The 21,830-nt window shown below is 42.9% G+C and overlaps 1 protein-coding gene across 4 annotated transcripts in view; it reads left to right on the top strand.

The window, feature by feature from the left end:
* The window catches only part of pdzrn3b (PDZ domain containing RING finger 3b), a 191,738-nt gene that overhangs the window by 146,593 nt on the left and 23,315 nt on the right, over positions 1–21,830 (top strand). The window contains exon 1 of one of the 4 annotated variants that reach the window (XM_037535155.1): positions 1,493–1,751. The exons of the other annotated variants lie outside the window; for them this stretch is intronic. Coding sequence (XP_037391052.1) covers positions 1,683–1,751 — 69 coding nt within the window. The 5' untranslated portion in view covers positions 1,493–1,682. Of the gene's footprint in view, positions 1–1,492; positions 1,752–21,830 lie in introns of those variants that run through there. 4 annotated transcript variants of the gene reach the window in all.

The following is a 21,830-nucleotide window of genomic DNA, read 5'->3' as shown; positions in this document are numbered from 1 at the left end:
TATTGTGTGGAGCTGTAATAATGTGAAGGACTCGGCTGTAAACTTAAGATTTTCATAATTATCTGACCGCATTGGACAGATTTATTCTCAGTGGCTAGGCAGTGGCAGCATTTTGGGAGAAATGATTAACAACATGAACACGAGGAAAGAAAACGACTTGTTTAAATGTGCTAGAAGAGGAGTTTCACCGCGTGCATGCCCCCCTTGGCAACAGTAAATCACTCTTTTAGCTTTCTACTTGGTGCTACCATGTGGCTTATCGCTGTATAGGACAGGGGTCAGCAACACGCGTCTCTTGTACTGTCCTGTTGTGGCTCCACGGCAGAGTTAGATTTTTACGTAAACATAAAATGATCCTCCTTTACAGTAAAATAAAGCTCTGCTGATCGTTCAACACAGTTATGGTCTTAAACGCTGGAGTTAATGTAGAACTGCTGATTCACCCTTTAACCCTGAAGATCAGCTCAGACGGCTGGTCACCATAGCAACACAGACAACAGTCTCGCCCAGCTAGTAGATAACGAAGCGGTAAAGAGAGAGATTTAAGACGAACATCAGATTGAATTGTTTGCATCTATAATCACTCCAGCTGGTTTCCTGATGATTAATCTGAAACGAGATACTTTCAGAAGGTGTGAGAAGCGACTTCAGCCTTGTTAAAAAATCCAGTGTTGAGAGGCATTTTACGAGAAACTATTCCAGTTTTGGGAAAGTTTCCTGCCAGAGATGCGAGAAAAGCCCCTATAGCTGAGCTAAAGCTTAAAGCAGAGTAAAGTAAGTCTGCATCTTTGTTTATATTATATTTGTTACCCTGTACTAGCACATACTCAGACATATTTACAGCCAAGATGGTGAAATGTTCATTAAATGTTCATAAAATAAGGTGGTTTGATTTTCACTGAAAGGATAAAGTGGCTCTTCTTAACATTTGGCTTGCGAGCCCTGGTATAAAGGATGCATGAGGCTTTGATTTTGTCTCTTGCTCCATGTTTTTAGGTTATGTGTGGTAATGGAATCAATACAGTGCGGCTGATGTGTGGCTTAAATTCCTTTTTTAGGTATTTTCTTGTTCAAGAATGGCCGTTTGTGACAAAGCTAAATAGAAATCAGCACATTTTTGATCACACGTTCTTTACATATCAAATAAATGCGAGAACAGCTTTCAGAAATCACGTCAGTCACAAAGCTGAGTGCAGAAATAGCCACTTTTTGAATTGGCCTTAAAGGGTAAATGAGTCAATTCCTCAACAACAATACTCCCCCTTTACTCACTCTGGCGGCATTGGAACCGCCTCCTCATAAATATTCAACGAGTTGGTGTTTAATATTCATTAGTGGGTGTATATAAGCAGAAGCGTGTCGCTGATATGAGGAGGTTGTTCAGTGTTCAGTGGATTCAGAGAGGAGAAAGAGAGAGAGGGGGAGGGAAAAAGGCAAAAAGAGGTGGAGAGAAAGAAAGAGAGAGAGAGAGATAGAGAGGGGGGGAAGGACCACACTTGCATGCTTAAATGTGTTCACAGACAGAACTCAGCGTACTGAGTGTGTTAAACCATCTCAGCTAAATCTGTTTATTCAAGTGGGAGAGAGAGAGAGAGAGAGAGAGAGAGAGGAAGGGAGGGAGAGAGCATACAGAGTTCTTGCTCTCTTCCAGAAGAAAGACTGGATGGTCTGATCTCTCCACCATGGGATGCAGCCTCTGTACTTTACAGAAGCCAGCAGAGCAGTACAAACTCCTGTATGAAGTGTGTCAGGTAACCGTCTCTCGTCTTACTTTGCTCCGTCTTTGTTCGGACTTCGCAGTCTCGTTCTTCGAGTTCTAACACAGCGTAGTGTTGTTTTTCTGAAAAGTCTGGGGATCGTAGAGGGATTGGTACGGACAGCCTTCAGCCTTCGGAGGCAATCTGTGAGAGAAATGTCTTTGAAACAGAGGCTGGTTTGCAGCTCTTTTTGCCAGCTGATGGTAATTTTACACTAACAGATGTCAAATCTTTCCTTTATCTCTCATTTCTTGGTACGGACGCATCGTCTGTTGGCTCAGGAGGGCTGGTAGTGAAGCTGTGCTGTTGCTCTGCGCTGCTCATGTGGGTGTTGAAGGCATATTGGGGTCTTTCACTGAATCGGTGAACTCTGGCTTTACAGTGATGCTGGAAGTTTGTGTGAGAAAAAGCCGATCCCCTCTGAGCCTCTGCGAATGTGGTGAACATCATCAGTCTTGCTTTCCCAGTCAGAACCTTTGAATCTTTTATCATATTATTGGGTTTTATTAACACAAGAGGAACTTAATATTATAAGCTATATTTTTATTATTTTGATGCCCTGTTAACCGTCATTTCTGTCAGGTTTTCTTCTTCGAGATTTGATCTCAGCTTTTGGAAAACGAAGCTGACCGAAATGTCAAACTTCATTCTTAATGCTCTACAGCTTTTGAGTCATTTCCAGTTGTGGTTCTGTTTTCTTCAAAGGGTCGATTCCAAACTTTTGGACAGTGTTTTCTTTTGCTTTCTATGGTAGATCAGATTCTTCTGTTTCCACCGTGTGCCTTTTCTTTCCCGTGGTGTTTTCCCGAACATCTCAAATTTAAATTTTACATTTTTTGCCCTTTTCGTTTCTGCTGTATGTCTGTCGCACTGCTGCTTTTGCATTTCCACATTTGATCGGGAATGGCTGAACTGCTCCGGACTGAAAGATCAGAGGTGTTGGTGACAGTAAAACTAGACTAGGATCACCCTTGATCTCCGAGATGGTGCATTTCTTGCCTTAAAATGTGTTTTGGACATTCGGCTTTTTCCTCCAGACCATGTGCTTCCAGTTTTATTACAGAAATGTCAGGACTAGAGACGCCACTATTTCTCTCCTGATATTGATACCAGTGTCAAAATCATCTGATACCAGTCCAGTATTTTTGCTTTAGCCTTTTAAACTCCGTGAGACCACCGGTGGGTCCAAACCACACTCGGTCATGTTCTCCATAACGTTCATACTCCATAAGCTCCATTCAGAAGCTGGGCGTCGTGTGAGGCTGTAGCTCTTCTCTCCAGTCTAATAGACGGTGATGTCATTTTAAACCCTTATAATAAAAGAAGCTGAACTCAGTTTGTTTTTCTACTGAAAGTCGAGCCGTTTTTCCCCAAATCTGGGCTCTAAACTATAAACAGACGGCGTCTCTTCAGTGATCTGCTCTGGAAACATCACTTTTAGAGAACAACACAAAGAGCGGCGCAGATTTTTGGCCTTCAGCAGTAAATTGTGAGCATGTAGTGATATGTGGAGATCATAAAACACACGTTCTGATCATCTGAGCAGCTTTTACAAAAAAAAGAAATAAAATAAAATTTACATTTATTTCATGCAGTTACTGAATAATCTGCCGTATAATTTGGTCACGAAAATTCAGATGGACAAACCAAAATACACCCTTGGAGAATAAGAGGTTAAAAAGTAGGAAGCTTTAAAATGAGCTGTTTTCAGTTGAAGCCCTTCACATCACGACCTCACAGGACAAAATACACAGCTAGTAACATTAATATGCTTTTTTCCAGAGTAAGTTAGTTATAAGGCAAATGTAGCTTTAGGGGTCTTGTTCAAGGACTCTTATTGCGCTCTGTCTTCGATTCGAGCCCCAGTCTGCTGTGTGGATGTCAGCGGTGTCACCCACTCAACAACATACATAACCTAACTGGGAAAATATGTGGATTACAGTACTGTGTAATTATTAAGGGTAAAGAGTACTGGCTAGTTGTACTGTGTTAAAAGATTATGCACAGGTGCAAGGAGTCTTACATAGTATGTGCCGGTCTATATTTTATGCTGTAAAACTTGCATCGTACTTGGGAGTGTTTCTGATATAGTTTTCTGCTTAAATGTGTGAAGTTACAGTGAAGATGTTGTTGTTTAATACTTTGGAGTGTATGGACACTTACCATATTAATATATAATAATATAGGCTCGTAAAAGAAAGTGTTTCAAATTGGATCAGATTCTTTTTTCCCATCCCGCACCGTCTGCTGATGCCAGCTCACTGCCGATACCCGACGATGTGATTATGCCATCTGTAGTCAGTACTGTGTGGTAGAAGTGGGTGATATAACAATGTTTTGACACAAAACACACAAATAGTGTCACATTTAAAAACTGCTAGTGAATTACGCTCTCTGTGTAATGAGAGATGTTTGGTCAGCGTTCTTTAATTACTGAGGATGTCCACAACATAGAAAAGCCAACTGTGTATCACTGTAACAAAGGCTGCGCTCACACTGCAGGTAAAAGTGGCCCAAATGTGTCCCAGGTGTGTGTCTGTGTGTCGGTGTGAACAGAAAAACACACAATCTGACATTTTCCATTCCGATTTGAGACGCTTTCGTATGTGGTACTGAAATCCGACACGTGTCTGATACGCAGCGGTGACTCAGTCTGAACAGCCAGATCGGAATTCGTTCACATTTACATCAGTCCAGCTCCACGTTCGCCATGATTTCGCGCTGCTGGGACTCGTAAACATTTAGGCTGATGTTTATGTACCAAAATATTAGAAGGCACTTACCGGAGCCGCTCTGGAGGTTTAGAGAGAAAGGGCCGAATGCGGCCAGAGAACGAGGCTGCAGTGTCAAAGCAAAGTTGAAAAAAACCAACACAAACCAAAGAAGTGACCACGCCCTTTCACATTCTGGGTGATGAGCTTAGCGGCAACCATTGGAACTTTTTGGTGGCTCCTGTGAGACTAAAATCTCCGGGAGTGACTGATGCCCGTTGGCAGTCATGGTTGTTTACCTCTGGGTGTGCCACTCTGTGCGTGCGGATCAGCTCAGAAGCTGATCTGTTAGGACTGAGGTCACATGCAGTTCACATTTAAAACACAGCCAATGGATTTGGTGAGAAAATCAGATTTGGGCCACTTTTGCCTGCTGCACTTAGCCAAAAGTCACCACGACAACCGTAAAATATTGTCATGTTGATTCCCCGTGTGTGGTAATAATAATACTAATAATTAATCTTTTATCGAAATTGCAATTTGAAAGAGTGCAGTTTTCACATCGCAGGAGCTGCAATTTTAACTATATCTTCAAGTTATAACAAGTTTTAAGATGGAAAATTTAACCAAAAAAAAAAAGCTGAGCTTGTGAGCAGGCAGGCTGGCACACTACCCTGACCCTTTCGCCTTGAGCTTGGAAAAATGGATTGGCTGGTATCTTGTTTGGTAAAGACAGTATCTTGTCAAGTGAAATGATCGTAATTCTAGTCGATTTATGTCATAGTTTTTATTTCTTTTATGTTTTTATAAAATTGTCTCACTATACTGGTAGATAATTTAGCTGGTTTCAGGCATGTTTCTCAAAACAAGTACAATTGTCTGCCAATGTAGTGAGAAGTTAAGATTAAGTGACCCTTATTAGTCCCACAACGGGGAAATTTCACCTCCGCATTTAACCCATCTGTGAAGTGAAACGCCACATACACACTAGTGAACACACACACACTAGGGGACAGTGAGCGGTGGGCAGCCCTATCCACGGCGACCGGGGAGCAGTTGGGGGTTAGGTGTCTTGCTCAAGGACACCTCAGTCACTTACTGTCCGCTCAGGGGATCAAACCGGTGACCATCCGGTCACAAGGCTGGTTCCCTAACCTCTTGAAATAAGCTTACAACAATCCTGACAGGAGGAATATTCCTCCTTATGATTAGATTTAGGAGAATTTTATTTGACAAGATATTATTTTTTGCGGTGTGAGAAGTTTAACTGCGTTAACATTCAGATCACAATCGCAGTTGCATTGTGTCTTGATTTTGTGGAGGTCTGATGCTGTGGATCGGCAGGGGGTTGTAATTGTGAGCCAGCAGTGGGCCGGTAGTGTTTACTCACTCGTGCAATTACGGTCATCCATAACGTACACATAAACACGCTCGGTCACCGTGCTGTACATGGAGCCTGCCCTGCTGCTGTTAGTCATCTTACGTGCTGTTTGTCAGCGAGGAAGAACGCTCAGAATCTCAAAGCACAGTGACGGGGACGAACTCCAGAGTCGGTTCCGCATTAGATGCTCTTTGGCAGTCTTGAAAGGGAACCAGCAGGAGTTTGTGTGTGCGCGTCTGCTTAAGTACGGCTAATGAGAACCCGCTCTGTGTGCTTCTTCACTCGTAATTGCCTCTGTAGCTGTTCCTCTGCATTAGCTGTAGATGACGCCGCAGTTTCCCTATTGTGTCTGCGGATGCGCTCGGCTTTGATCATGCAGCCTGTGTGAGGGGGGACTAAAAGCTCTCTGTGTGTTCTGTAACAGTAAATGGTCTCTGTTTATCTGTCCGGTGGGCCGGCGATGCTGGCCCATTTCACGACCCTTTTTTTTCTACCTTGGTACAAAGAAAAGGGAAGAAAAGAAATAAGCTGACGAGACCAGGCCGCAATCCTTTGTCCCACGTTCCCCTCCTCTGTCATGTTGCCTGTCAATTAAGTGTGATTGGCAGGCTGTTAGTAAGGGCACCATGCTGCTACTCTTATGGCTCTCTCTGCTTGCCAATTACTCCTAGCAGGGCGACCACCTGACTGGGCCCAGTTTCAGCACGAAAAGGCACTCATCCACATTTAACATCAAACTCCATTCATCACTCCAGCAGATAAGCCGATCGGGCTATCGCGGCTGCGTTTGCATCGCTGTTCTTGTCTGGAATGATGAGTGAAGGAGAGAGCTTGTTCCTTTACTTCACCCAGGAGGGATGAGCGTTATCTTGGCGTGACATTGCCAGAGCGGGAGACCAGCAAGACGATTAAACTTCGCCAGTGGAAATGTCATCCAGAGGCATTTCTGCCAGCTGTCACTGTCGATGCCATTCTGTTGTCGATGCCATCGATTACGATACTAGATACAGCAGAAATTGCGGGGGGTGATAATAAATAATTGCCCCCCTCTTTGAAGGCGTATGATCCCTAAATATAACTAAAGCCCAGCAGTGAGGAGCTGAACTTTCCCCTCCTCTGCTGTCCCTGCAGACGGGCAGGGTCGCCTACAGAGCGGCGCTGGTAGCTGTTAATGAAGTGATGCTCTTTTATTAGAGGGTCTCATTTCAGAGGGAAGATCTGAATAATGGGACAAATAGACCTGCGTTGTAACAGCACTTGATATCGGCCGACATCCCGAGTTCAGTGTCGGATCAGTGCATCCCTAGAAGTCACGGCATGATGGGGTATTTGGAAACACTGCTTACAGCCTGCATCAGCATTCATTTTTGGTGATGGGATCACAGTGGAATTTCACATGTGACCTGTGAAAAGCTAGATGTACACACCCAGGATGCATTGTGATTGGATTTTTTATTTCTTTTTTCTTTATTTCTTTATTTCTTTCTTCCACATGAGCAGATTTTCTGTCTGGCAATGAATGATGAGGAATATACAGTCTGCAGTACATGAGGTCTGCTTTCTGGTACAGAGTAAAATGGAATACTTTGACCAGATAAAGGGCCAGCACACAATTTTAGCAATATTTTTGTTTACCGTAAACACAGAGAGCCACTCGATGTTAGCAGTGTTAAATCCTGGCCAAGGTATGTCCAGGTGAGATCCTGAAACGCTTAATACAAGAGGCTTTTTGTAGTATCAAACAAACAGAGACACACAGCATCGCTCATGCAAAGCACTGCTATTATTACATCAAAAGCTATTTAACTGCTAATTGCACCCCCTTGTGGAGACTTCTTAACCTGCTAAATGGGAGTCAGAGAATCAGTCAGGTGCTTGTCATCTGAAGATATTGGATTGCTATAAGGTGACTCAAGTGATTATATCTTGCGCCCATGTACTGCGTTTGAATTCTGGGTTCTAGCTAAAACTGTTATTGTCTTTGCTTTCAAAAGTGGCCAGTCTGCTTCATCATCTGTGCACCCTTACTATTCTAAGCTATTTCCATGAGGCGAAACTCATTAAGACCTGTACCTCAGTCGGCACATGACGTGTTTTCACAACGTTCTTTGTCATGTGGAGTGTGACAATAAGGGCATGTTATTTTGGTCTTTTTCTGGCCCGAGAGAGAGTTCGCCTTTGGCCCAGTGGAGGTCAGGCCCAGTTAGGACCAGCGGACGGTGGGCAGGACGGCACCAGCGTTTTAATGAAGGGAGCACGGAGCTCGACTGAAGTGTGAAAGTGATGCGGAGACTCAGCCGCCTGCTGGCATGTTTTCTCACGTGATCCAGCTGCCCTCTGAAACGGTGTGTGATGCACATGCGTGGATGTCTGTAGCATATGGGCAAAGTCGAAGAGGTTCAGGAGACAATCTATGGCCTCGCTACCAGTTTGGATGGCAGAACAGGGCAAGCAAGGAGGGTCTGTGAGGGAGAATGGATGGGATATGTTTGAGATCAGGCTCCAGGTTAGCCTCATCCTCAGATAATACACACAGATCCTGTTCATTAGGGTGTCTGGCACTCTGCCTGCCCCCTAGCGCTCTCTCTCTCTCTCTCTCTCTCTCTCTCTCTCTCTCTCTCTCTCTCTGTGTTTCTCTCCCTTGAGGCTTAGTGATCCAGAATTATGCTTCTGTCTCATCTCACCACACACATACAAAGCACACATTCAGCACTCAGATTCTCCTTCCTCAGCTAGACTCCTTCAGAGCACAGCTTTCACTCCTTTCACTGCAAAAAAATGCTATATTATCTAGTGAAGTCATCTGAAATCTAGTCTATTGATACGTAATACTTGAGCAGTAGAACATGAGAAGGAGTGTCTCTTCTGCTTTAATACAGCAGTTAAATAAATACAGTAAGAAATGAATAAACTGGCCGTGAACACGGCGTTTAATGTTTTAATGTTCAGTTCCTTCCTCCTAATTAGAGCTCCTTAACGAGCAGCTCGTTGCTACGTCAGAGTAACGAGCTCCGCCCACTCGCTGCTCAGCTGGCAGTTCGTTCTCCAGCTCCTTACACTAAATTCCCAAACTGTCGTCACCACTGAGCAGCTTTTCAGTCGGCAGCTGTGACAGAAGAACAGCTGAACAACCTGGAATCAGCCAGAAATGAACCCAACACCATTCGCCAGACGTGTCTGATCTTCAGAGTCGGACCAAATCAGACTGAGCCGTAAAACTGAGCCAATATCAGGTTCAGCTCAGTTTGGTCAGTTTGTCCAGATCAGTATTAATGTTGTTTTGTTCCAGCCGGTCTGTAAAGCTTCTTACAGCCCGTTTAGTTTGGTGAATGGTGTTGGGTTCATTTCTGGCTGATTCCAGGTTGTTCAGCTGATCTTCTGTCCCAGCTGCCGACTGAAAAGCTGCTCAGTGGTGACGACAGTTTGGGAATTTAGTGTCGTCTCGTCTTCAGAGTCGGACCAAATCGGCTGTCGGTCAGATGTGACCTTAACAGTGTCCGTTTTCTGTTTGAGGCAGAGTAAGAAGTAAAAACGTTCAAATGGCTCGAGCGTCTCCTACAGCTGTCAAAGTCGTTGCTTAGCAACAGCGTCTCAGTGATGGTGCAAAAAACATTATGGCAAAACAACAGCATGGTCAGAACGCCTCTCAAGCGATCAGCTTGCGTGGCCGGAACTAACGTAAAAAAACTTTTGTGATGGTTATAAGAATATTATAACCAGCCTTGCTAATAACATCTCAAATAACTAACATACACATACTGCACAACAGTCTTAGGCACCTCATTAATCAAATACGTTATCCATCCAGGAGAGGTTTGGACATGGTTAAACAAACCCGTCGACATACCTCAAATCACCACGTATTGTATAAATAGTATTTGTATTTATTATAATAGCAGTGATTTTCTGAGCAGATGAACAGCTTTTTAAATCAAAATTCTTGCTTAAAGCTTTTGCGCTGTATTGTAAATAGTTTTAACGCCACGTGGAGAGATTCATATTTTCTGTCTGACAAAGAGCGATGAGGAATATACAATCTGCAGTACATGAAACAAACAGAGAACCACTGGATGTTAAGTGTTCAATGCTGTTTATGCAGAATGTAAACCTCATTATAAATGATGAACTATTATAAGTAATAGTGGAAGTTGGTAATAGTGTAGTATAGTGATTATATTACTGTCACGGAAAATACGAGCTGTAGTTCTGTAACGCTCACATGTGGAATTTGGATCACAGTATTGTTTATCGCAATAATTCTACAGACAATCATTTGTTTAAATTTATATTCTCATTCAAAATTAATAATGACATGATTGTCTATTTCTAAATGTCTTTACTTGTCCTTTTATCTTCATTCTGCAGCGCCCCCTACTGGTGATTCTGCCCACAGACTGGAAATCGACTCCAATATTTTGAATTTATATGATCAAATCTAATATTTTCCTGTAACTCTGTTATCAGATTAACCACGACACGGTCATCTCTCTGTGTGTGAAATGGGCATTGAACTGCTAGTGAGTAATGAGGGAAGATATACAGACAGCACTACTGCAGCTTTCACTATATCTAACAATCCTTTACAACAGACACAATAAAAATAGCAATAAAACACGATAACACTGCACTTTTATAAAAGTCATCGAAATGTGTTCTGTCAACTGTATTGCACAGCACAAAAACTATGGGGCTTCCAAATAAGCTGAAATTCCATTTTATAGCTGCTGTGAAAAGAGGGAAAGAGGCAAAATGATATGCCAGTGAAGTAAAACAGACTCAAATTATGAATCATAACCATTGCCGCGCCTCTTTGCCAGTTTTCTGTATTTATAATATCGTAGGCTAAAGTTAAAACCTTATTCTCGGTTCATTTTGCTCTTGTGTCATTGTTCGATATCTGGTGACCAGAGGAGGATGAGTTCCCCTTCTGAGACTTGGTTCCTTTAAAGGTTTTTTCCTGTCGCTCTTAGGGAGCTTTTCCTTGCCACTGTTGCCATTGACGACGGTCCTGGGGACTTGGACCCGAATTGTTCTGTGAAGCTGCTTTGCGACAGCGGCTGTCATAAAAAGCGCTATATAAATAAACTTTGACTTGACTTGATAAAATAACGTACAACGTCTAGAAATGAGTTGAATAATCTTATAATCAAAACGAGAAATTTAAGATGCATCGTTTAGATTTGAAGCTTTCACTTAGAAGGGTTTCGTTCAAGCCTGCTTTGGGCCGTCTGGATCCAGTGGCATCATCATCAGGCTGAAGGGACTTTCAGAAGTTTTCCGCTATTCCAGTTCCATAAGCCCAAGCATTCCTCATTAGAGAACAGCTTAACCTCCTCCCTGCTTTTGTGATATGCTTAGGCAATGCTTGCAAAAAAAAAAAAAATCCTGTTTGAAACTAGCGGTTCAGTCGGCCCATTGATTCCAGTGAAGGGAACCCATTTTAAAAAGGCACTCTGAGGAAAAGCGTCTTAGCTCTGCCAGTCCCTGTAAGCCTGCGGGGGGACAGAAAAGCCATTTCTCCCTCAGTTAAGATAATTAAAAACCCAGAGAAGGCCCAGCGCGAGTCCGCCTCGCCGGCCCTGCGCGGAGCTGACCTCGCTAAGTGCGCTTCAAAGCGGGAAAGGTATGCACCATGCCGAGATGCAAGCTCCTCCGTCTCTGTTTGCCCTCATGCTGGCTGCAAGGCACAAACTGTGTTTGACGGTCTGGAGACTCCTAATCTCCCCCCAAAGTGGCCAATAATGACGGTGGCGCCTGTCTACGCCTTACACAAGAACTTTCCTTTTAATTAAAGCCCTCGCAGCCGACTGGCCCGAAAGGTTCTGATAAAGGTTTTGGCTTTTTGATGTACATGAGTGCAGAGCTTTGTGAAGTGGAGCTTTGTTGGCTTTTCCCGAATTGTGTTAGAACGTTATCATTTCGGTCTGAGATGAACACAAAACTGATCTGGTTGCATGCAAAGATAAGAGCGCATCTGCTGTGAGACGAGGAAATAGATTTAGGATGTTTAAGCTGATTAACCCTTAATGATAATGTGAACGTTTCCATGTCAACAGCATCCTTTCCTTTTCTCTCATTAAACAACCTCGATGTCAAAATTCCTGCATAATGTAATGGTTGAGAGTCATTAAGAGTGGTCTGATGTGAGATGGGTCATTATAAAGTCTCTTCGCAGTGCCGGTGATAGAAAATCATGGGCGTCATGATGTGTACGGCACAGATACAGTCTCTCATTTGACAATCTAACACAACCAGTCAACTTACAGTGATAAAAATAAGTAGTTTTCCGGAGAACACCCAGCTTGTACGTCTTCAGCCTGCCTGTATTTAAAGAAAAATTAGGCCAAAAGCTTCTCAAAACTGTCATAAAAGAATGTTTCATGTCTGTTTCATGTTAATACTTTCTATGAGGGAGCTTTTAGAGGCATTATGCTCGTCAGACGTCTGGTTCCTATTACCACCACTGTGAACAGCTCTAAGTTTGTTGGTAAGCTTGGTAAGTTTCTCTAGATCAGAGCCTTTTCACATCAAGATTAAGAGACGCTTATTAGTCCCACAACGGGGAAATTTCACCTCCACATTTAGCCCATCCGTGAAGTGAAACACCGCATACACTCTAGTGAGCACACACACACTAGGGGGCAGTGAGCACACTTGCCCAGAGCGGTGGGCGGCCCAATCCGCAGCGCCCAGGGAGCAGTTGGGGGTTAGGTGTCTTGCTCAAGGACACCTCAGTCATGTGCTGTCGGCTCTGGGGATCGAACCAGCGACCTTCCGGTCACGAGGCTGGATCCCTAACCTCCAGCCCACGACTGCCCAAAAGACTGTTAATGACAGTTTATGTCTTAAAGACTAATTAAAGCTGAACTTTAAACACTGCTGGAATTCCCCTTTAATTCCGTGTGTTTTAATTGACCGTTCGATTGATCTGAAAGAACTTAAAATACAAAAATACAAAAATACTTTCTGCAAGTGGAGTTTGTGTTTGGTTAATATTTACAACACCGTGTAAAGTTTCCTTTACTGGTTTTAGCACAGAGCAGCAGCACCCAGGCAGTCACTGTTAGTGCAAACTATCATCTGATACTGTGATCAATGTGGAAAATATGGAATTTCATCAATGCAGCACTACAGAAACCCCTCTGAACCCCCTGATTAGAGAAATCCTCACAGACGGGAGTCCGGCGTTCAGGAGCTCCATCACTCCGGCCCCCTGTGTGCTAATGAGGCTTGACGGAGGCAGGCTGTAGAAGCGAGGCAGTTTGCTGCGCGCAGACCGGAGCGCTTAATCAGGGACAGGTTGAGCCCCGCTGCGCCTCCACAGCTGTTTCGCGCTGGAGCAGGTGGCCAGAAGCCACTTGGGAAAGATCAGTGCGCCCTGATCCGCAGCTTGCCACTCTCTCGCTCTCTCACTGCCCCTCTGTTAGCACAAGACAGACAGACAGACCGCAGACGTGACAGGCCCGGCGTGACAGGATACACAAACGACATGGACAAGGCACAGATGTAATGTGACAAAGACACAGACGTGATGTGTATAGACAAAGACACTTGACAGGACGCTACAGCGAAATTACAGACAAAACAAACACTTAAAGGGGAATTCCATTGATTATTTTCTGCGTCATTGAACAGTGGAAATGGAAACAGAGTCGTTCAGAGCGGTTTGGTGTGAAACGTCTGTTCTAGAGAAACTTATTGAGTCAGAACTGTTCACAGTGGTGGTGATAGGAACCAGACGTCCACCTCTAAAAGCTCCCTGACAGAAAGTTATTACCTGGAATTATTATGAATGTATTGTCTGATGCCTGAAACACTGATGGTTTGAGAAGGTTTGAGAAGACCAAAAGAGCACACAAAGCTTTTTCATTAAGATGAATCACTATTTGGGTACAGGAGCTCACAGTGCACAGTATCAGACAAACATTTACATGTAGTCAATAAAATAAAATAAAAAAAGAATAACTCATTTTAATATAACTTTTGCATACAACTGTAAAATGGCTGTATTTGAAATATAGAAATCTGGGGCCGTATTACAGAAACGTCCTATATGTTTGTCTTAAGATCCGACAGGTCAAGATAAGATTTTTCACAAATTCGTATTACAGACGTAAATCTTACCTGGATTTAGGAATCTTATCTCTTTTTTTTTTTGCAGCATCTTGTGTTCAGAAATCTTAACTTACTCTATCGAAGTCGACAATCAACTTTCGTGTTGCCTAGCAACCGACCATACGTGCACAGCTTGAACGTAAACACAAGGTAATCAAGCTTGTTAGCCAGGCAGCTAACGTTAGCTACCATTACTGATGTACAAAAAGGTCAAACAAAACTAAAACGTGATAAACTGAAAGTTAAGAAGCTTCTGGCAGCACTTCGTGCTGTTTAGCAGAGCCGCTCCACAGTTTCAGTCTCCATTGCCCAAACGCTTTAGCCGAGCGTGCGAACATCATTCCTCCTAATAAACAGACACCCGTTCAGCTCCGTCTCCTCATATTCACTATCATCACTGTAATACTTCATCATCAAGATTTACACACAGAGGTAGGAGAAGAGGATGTGGAGATCGAGTCTGCAGTGTCTGAGATTTTTAAAATGCCTCGCAAGACAAAGCACCATTTTCAGTGTAGATAAATGTAGCGTCATTGTGCCGGTTATAGTGAACTACACTGTCTGTCACTGTATAAAACATTAGAAACAGATGGTTAAAACAGTTAAAGACACCTCTGGAGTTAATCTTAACCTCTTGGAGTTTATCTTAAACTTATTCTGTCCTCACTTTAAGATAAACCCCCGTTTTAACCATCTATTTAGGGAATTTTGTCTACCTAGGATGTTTCTGTAATACTGCTTTCTTTTCTAGAATCAATGGATCAGATTAGATGTTCTATAAAAGCATATGTCCTAAATTCAGCCCTAACTGAAGTTGTGACAGTGACTAAACAGATGAGATTTCAGACTAAAGAATTTTCTGTAATTCAGCCTCTGGTTCCTGAAGAAATTCAGAGTCATATTTCTTTACAGTGAATAATTTCACATTAAACCATTCTGGACTCTTTCCAACGATTTCCAACAGGAACGACGAAATTCTTGAAAGATCTGTAGAAATGCAAATTTAATGGGTCAACAGGAAAACATGACATAAAAGAAGTTAACAGACATCAGTGATGCTTATATGATACGTAAAGAATGTTACCCAACAAGAAGTTCAGCATTCTTGCTTAACAGTGGAGGGATTTCAATGCCGTTATACCTCATTTGGAATCGTTTGACTGGACAGTTTATAGTAAGCAGCTGAGGCCATTTTACTTGTAAATATGATTGCAGCCCATAAGCATCTCTGCAAATGTTAAGAACTGAATGCCGTTGTATTTTGAGCCCCTGAAATATGGCGCAGATGTGATTTTGTGCAGGGATCGACAGGCACAGGTGTGACTGGCTCTTTTTACGGGTGATGTGTTTGAACAGATGCTGCGAGTGCTTCATGCAATCCTCTAAAACAGAGACATCAGGCCAGATTGAGTGTCTGCATTCCCTGCTACATGGTGTTACGTCTTCTCTTGTTAGAATGTCTTTGTTCTGGCCATTGTATGACTGGGATTACCAGGACTGTGCCTTCATGCTTTAGTTATTTCTTTTTTTATTCTTATATTCTGATAACAGCAAAGCACTGTGGCTAATCTGGACCAGCCAATGGGAAGATGAGTTAATTTGTGGACTCTTTATGTTAACACATCTGATGAATGACTAAAGTCACTATTAGCATCTCCATCAGAGCAGCGCTCCACTCCAGGGGCTTGTTACTCCACGGCAAGCGATAGGACATGATTAACAGCATAAACTGAATGTGTGTACACATGTTTGGGGGTGGTGGGGGTGGTGGGGTGGGGGTGAGAAGCAAGATACGTCCCCGGCGTCCTCAGCGAGTGATGAATAAAACATGATAACCAAGAGGTCTGAGCTGCGGACCCCATTCGAATGCAGATGATGGAGGGCCATTATTTCTCATTATTCCTCCTCAGCCCGAGCCCTCCCTCAGCGACTAATCACAGCTTGCCCACTGTGCCGGCCTGCGGACAGCTGTTATTAAGACACATGGCTGGGATCGAGGTGCGTTAAGGAGTGACCTAAAGCATCCGCTGGGGCTGAGAGCCTCTAAGCGCTTGTTCAGGGAATTTTGGTAAATAAATGTTTGTGCTGCATCTTATTTTGAGTGCATGGATTTCGCTTCAGATGTTTCTGAGGGGATTTCTGCATTTCTTGTTTGAGTGGTTTGATGTGAAATGGTTTCTTGATGTACTTATTGACTTGGTAACGGAAACTAAATGTCTTTATCTCAAATGTGGCCATTTTATTTATTATCCAGAACCACCTGTGAACCTGAATGTGCTTTTAAAAATTTGAACAGATACATATAAAAAAAAACAAACCTGGGTATCAGTAAAATCAGGGGATCACACGGTAAACCATTAAAGATCACACACTGCTCAACTTTTAAGCTATTGCTGAACTGAACAGAGCTCACTGAACTCACGTGAACTCACGCAAACTCACGTGTTCACCCGTTACTAAGTGACGCATATAAACAAAGGTGGAGCTGCTGCTGCTGCTGTTTTCTCTGCCATTTGCGCTACACGGTAAAGAAGCAGCAGGTAAACGTGTTTATGATGATTGCTTGTGTAAAAATGTGGCCAGTGTGGTATTTTTAGAGTTTTAGATGTATATTTACATTTATGGCATTTGGCTGACGCTCTTATCCAGAGCCACTTACAATTTGATTATTGTTACACAGGTAGGCAAAGACGGGGTTAGGAGTCTTGCCCAAGGACCCTTATTGGTATAGTGTAGGGTGTTTACCCAGGCGGGGCACTGAACCCCAGTCTACAGCGTAGAAGGCAGAGATGTTACCCACTACACCAACCAACCACCATGATCAGATGTACATAAACTCTATTGTGTTCACACCTTAAACTCTGTTCAAGTGAAAAGCTTCGCTCCAGTGAGTGACGGCACGCCGTTCCTCTTTCTTTTTTGCTGTGTTTTCCTCGCTTGTGCTCTGTTTTCATTAGCCGTTGCAGGAATTCATTCAGATTGAGTCATTGATCAGTTTATGATACTGCATGTTTGATAAACTCTGACTGCGATCAACAATCTGAGTCTGTGCCCCTCAAACACGTCTCGATTCTCTCGCCAACTGTTGACTGACCCAAAAATATGCAGACTAGAGCCGACCTGCTCAGACTCCGCCAGACTGAGAATCGGGGCTAAAATTGGGGTGAACGGCGTCTAGTGTTACCCTGACTTTAGACAGCTGCACTCAGCTAGAGGCAAGCTTGGTGCAAATGCCCAGCATCTCTTACAGCTCAGCATCAACATCATATTTCTTATATACCTCCAATCTTTGGAATGACATTCCAGAAAATATTAAGAATGCACGCTTGAAAGACGAGCTTTTTAATTGAGCTTTTTTATGTAATGTTGATTGAAGTAAAATAGTGGTAAATCTCAAGAAAATCATTTTCTTTGAAATCTACTTCACTATAACTTGTTCAGTACATTTGTTGAAATGTTGAATATAAATCAGTGTTCATAGTTTCATAGTTTTTGATACTGTTTTTAAAATGTGGCAGCACTGGTATATTTTTGTCTGTACTAACGTATCAAAGTTCAGATAAACTAAATAAGTGTAGTCATGTGTAGTGAAATATCGTGATGTTCTGTTTTGGCATTTTATAACAGTTATGACAATATAATCTGCTTTGTTGAGAAGGATTCTGTCATGTGATTTGGTCACGATAACACACAACCTCGAGTGTTCTGCTGCTTTAATACAGAAGTTAAATAAATACAGTAAGAAATGAATAAACTGGCCGTGAACGCGGCGTTTAATATGTTTTAATGTTCAGTTCCTTCCTCCTAATTATAGCTCCTTAACAAGCAGCTTGGTGCTACGTCACAGTAACGAGCTCCGCCCACTCGCTGCTCAGCCGGCAGTTCGTTCTCCAGCTCCTTACACTAAATTCCCAAACTGTCGTCACCACTGAGCAGCTTTTCAGTCGGCAGCTGTGACAGAAGAACAGCTGAACAACCTGGAATCAGCCAGAAATGAACCCAACACCATTCGCCAGACGTGTCTGATCTTCAGAGTCGGACCAAATCAGACTGAGCCGTAAAACTGAGCCAATATCAGGTTCAGCTCAGTTTGGTCAGTTTCTTCAGATCAGTATTAATGTTGTTTTGTTCCAGCCGGTCTGTAAAGCTTCTTACAGCCCGTTTAGTTTGACCTGCAGCCCATTTGGTCATCAAATTCTGCACCTGTCATTGATCCTGTGGGAGCTTTTTTGTTGGTAGATGTGACCGAACAACTAAACAAACTGAAATACATGAAAACAGCAATACAGTAATACTGTTTGTGGAAGGAACTGGCAATATAAATGCACATTTGAAATATTTTGTTGTGCAAAAGGAACAGAAGTCGCACCTTTGGCTCTTGCCAGATCACAGTGTGATAACACACTTCAGAGGGTTCTTTTCATTAAATATTGCCCACCCCTCGTTCATATTCACATGAATTGTTGAGATTTTGAGCATTTTATACTGTTTAATAAGTCTACTGCAAAAATTCTTCTTCAGTATGTCGCACTAAAGCTTCATGAATCAAGACATTCTAGATATTATCCAGAAACTTGTTACTGACTTAGACAGGTTTCCATTTGAGTATAATGAGATACAGTGTTTACAGACAAAACTCTTCCAGCAGGCTTGAATAAGCTTATAACAGCTATGCAGATGGGCTGTTCAAGAAAATAACAATAAGATCATAATTCTGATTATGTAAAATCGTGTGATTAATGTGATTATTCATGACTAATTAGTCACAAATGTAATTAATTGCACAAAATAATGTTTGAGTAATGCGTTTAATACATCACCCAGTTTATCATGATGAACTACACAAATCTTGACCTTAAATTAAGGCAAATACAGTTAATCATGATTAATGACACTAAACAATCAATTATAATGCGATTCATCCTGATTAATCACACAAAGGTGTGTGATTAATTTGAATATTCAGCCACAAATGTGATTAATTGTGATACACAAAATAATGCAGTCGTTCATGACAAATTGTCTTAATCCCTTGACAGCACTCGTATTTATGCCTTCATAACGCTCAAATCTGACCGAGTCAACAAGTACTGGAGCTTATTCCCGCACAAATATCTGTCACGGGAATCTGCTTCGCTATATCAAGTCCCCATCTGTCCTGAAAGGCCCTGTGAGGGGATGCAGCATGCCCTGCTGCGTTATTTTAAGGGTCATTCAGCAAACCACTGGACCGAGGAACCAGCTCTAATGAAGGATGACGCGAGTGCGAGCCTCTGCCCTTTCCTCTTCATTACTGTTGTAGTGAATCGGCCCCGTTCCTCCCCCACTGCCTCCAATCCCATTGACTTCACATAGAGGAGATGGACCGAGCAGGCTGTCAGTCAGACAGACAGGCTCAGTGTATTACCGTTTCCTTTAGACTGGACTGAGATGCAGTTGCTAATAAGCTAATTTTTCCTACGACACACTCCTCAAAGGCCGATTCTCCCAGAGTTTACCTGCAGAGAAAACAGTAGATGTTCACATTGTAGGGTGAAGAAGCCTGCATTCGTCTTCAGAGATTAGCTGGGTTTATGTAAATCAAATATGGATTAGTTACTATTTCCATAAACTATAGTCGTTTGTATTTACGGCATTTGGCAGATGCTCTTATCCAGAGCGACTTACAGTCTGGTCATTTTACACAGGTAGGTGAAGGTGGTGTTGGGAGTCTTGCCCAAGGGCTCTCATTGGTTTAGTGTAGGGTGCTTGCTTAGACAGGGGATTGAACTCCAGTCTACAGTGTAGAAGGTAGAGGTGTTACCCACTACACTATCCAACCAACACTCATCCACACTTTCCTAAAGATAGGACTAAAGACAGGATTGTAGCCGCCTGAGCGCTTTTCATGTAGCGGTAAGGATCAAGAAACCCATTTAAATGCAGCATCTTCTGCACTTAAACTCCTGCATTTGTTATTATGAGTGGTAACCACGCCTACTTTGCAAAGCCGGCACGTGTCATACAGGTATGGTTTCCGTAAACTACAGTCATTTGCATTTATGCCGTCTGGCAGACGCTCTTACCAGAGCGACTTCCAATTTGGTCATTTTACACAGGTAGGTGAAGCTAGTGTTAGGAGTCTTGCCCAAGGACTATCATTGGTTTAATCAAGGGCGCTTGCCCTCCCATCCCTAAACCCCAGCGCCCCCCTTTACCTTCAATCCCATTGACTTCACATAGAAGAGAGAGAGAGAGCAGGCTGTCAGTCAAACAGCTTCAGTGTATTACCGTTTTCTTTAGGCTGTACTGAGATGCAGCGGCTGATAAGCTAATTATTACAACACGCTCCTCAAACGCCGTTTCGCTGCGATCCTTTCACCACAGACTTCTGAGAAGTGTTGAGACAGCCTCAACACGAAAACCTTTTTGCACATCATAAAACAGCTTTGCAGCTTTCAAAGACATGAATTTAATGATCAGGACGCGTCAGATGAACCTCTCGCTGTTTCTTGCTCCTCCTCCTCCAGCGCCAGGTGCTTTGGTAGATCAAAGTTTCTGGCAGCGTCTCACAGCAACAGCAAATGTTAGATCAGTAGCTGTTTAACGTGGGAAGTTTGACCACCGTAGGTTTCGTCTGAGTGTGGGAACGTTGAGGCTTTCCACAAACAAACACCTGAGGCAGTGCTCATTAAAACCGCAGCAGAAAAACCAAAAGGAGAGCTCGAAGCAAGTCATTCTACACTCTTCTATCGATCTCCTCTGGATAATAGAATGTCTCATGCTTAAACGAGATTAAGTGGAAGTAAACAACGCTGTCTTTTAGCAAGCGGCCATGCTTATCATGGCCATTCGTTTCTGTCCATTTACTGCTTAATCCGTGTTAAGACAGCGTGCCGCAGTAAAAGAAAGGTTGCTGTGTCTCAGGCTGACCGAGGAAGCTCCCAACGCCGACTTTAAAGAGGAATCCCCCCATCAATGCTGAAAGGAGTGAAACAGCAACACTGCCAAAGACTGTGCCAGATTGTTTCTTTGCATCCGGACAGACGCAAGAAAAGAGGGATTAAACAAAACTCTGGACAGAACCTTCATAATGCTCTGCTGTTGCATTTCTTCAGACTCCCTCTGGGGCTTTAGCCGTCAAGCCAAGATTTCTATTGCTGTATAAATCTCTGGAACTTTCTCTGCTTTCTCATATCCAGCTCTGGATCACAAGCTTTGAGGAGTTTGGTTAGGAGCAGAAAGAAGAGCCTGGATTTGGACTAGCTCACATGGTGCCACATCTAGCCCAGGACTACCTCACTCAGAGTTTCCTTGCGGAAAGAACAGTATATGCTCACATTGTAGGGTGAAGAAGTCTGCATTCAACTTCAAAGAATAGCTGGGTTTCCTTTCAGATGTTTTACAAATTAAGCAAATGTCTAAAGAACAAATCAGTAAATCATAAAGGATTAATGACTATTTCCATAAACTACGGTCGTTTGCATTTACGGCATTTGGTCATTTTACACAGGAAGGTGAAGGTGGTGTTAGGAGTCTTGCCCAAGGGCTCTCATTGGTTTAGTGTAGGGTGCTTGCTTAGACAGGGGATTGAACTCCAGTCTACAGTGTAGAAGGTAGAGGTGTTACCCACTACACTATCCAACCAACACTCATCCACACTTTCCTAAAGATAGGACTAAAGACAGGATTGCAGCTCCCTGAGCGCTTTTCATGTAGCGGTAAGGATCAAGAAACCCGTTTAAATGCAGCATCTTCTGCATTTAAACTCCTGCATTTGTCATTATATGAGTGGTAACCACGCCTACTTTGCACAGCTGGCACGTGTCATGCTGATACTGGAGCTCACTCTACAGAGGGATTTGAACCTTTATTAGATATTTAGGC

Source organism: Pygocentrus nattereri, chromosome 26, assembly GCF_015220715.1.
Source record: "Pygocentrus nattereri isolate fPygNat1 chromosome 26, fPygNat1.pri, whole genome shotgun sequence".
In the NCBI taxonomy this organism is placed as follows: Eukaryota; Metazoa; Chordata; class Actinopteri; order Characiformes; family Serrasalmidae; genus Pygocentrus; species Pygocentrus nattereri.
Note: the sequence above shows the minus strand (reverse complement) of the source record. Positions and strands in the feature narration are given on the sequence as shown.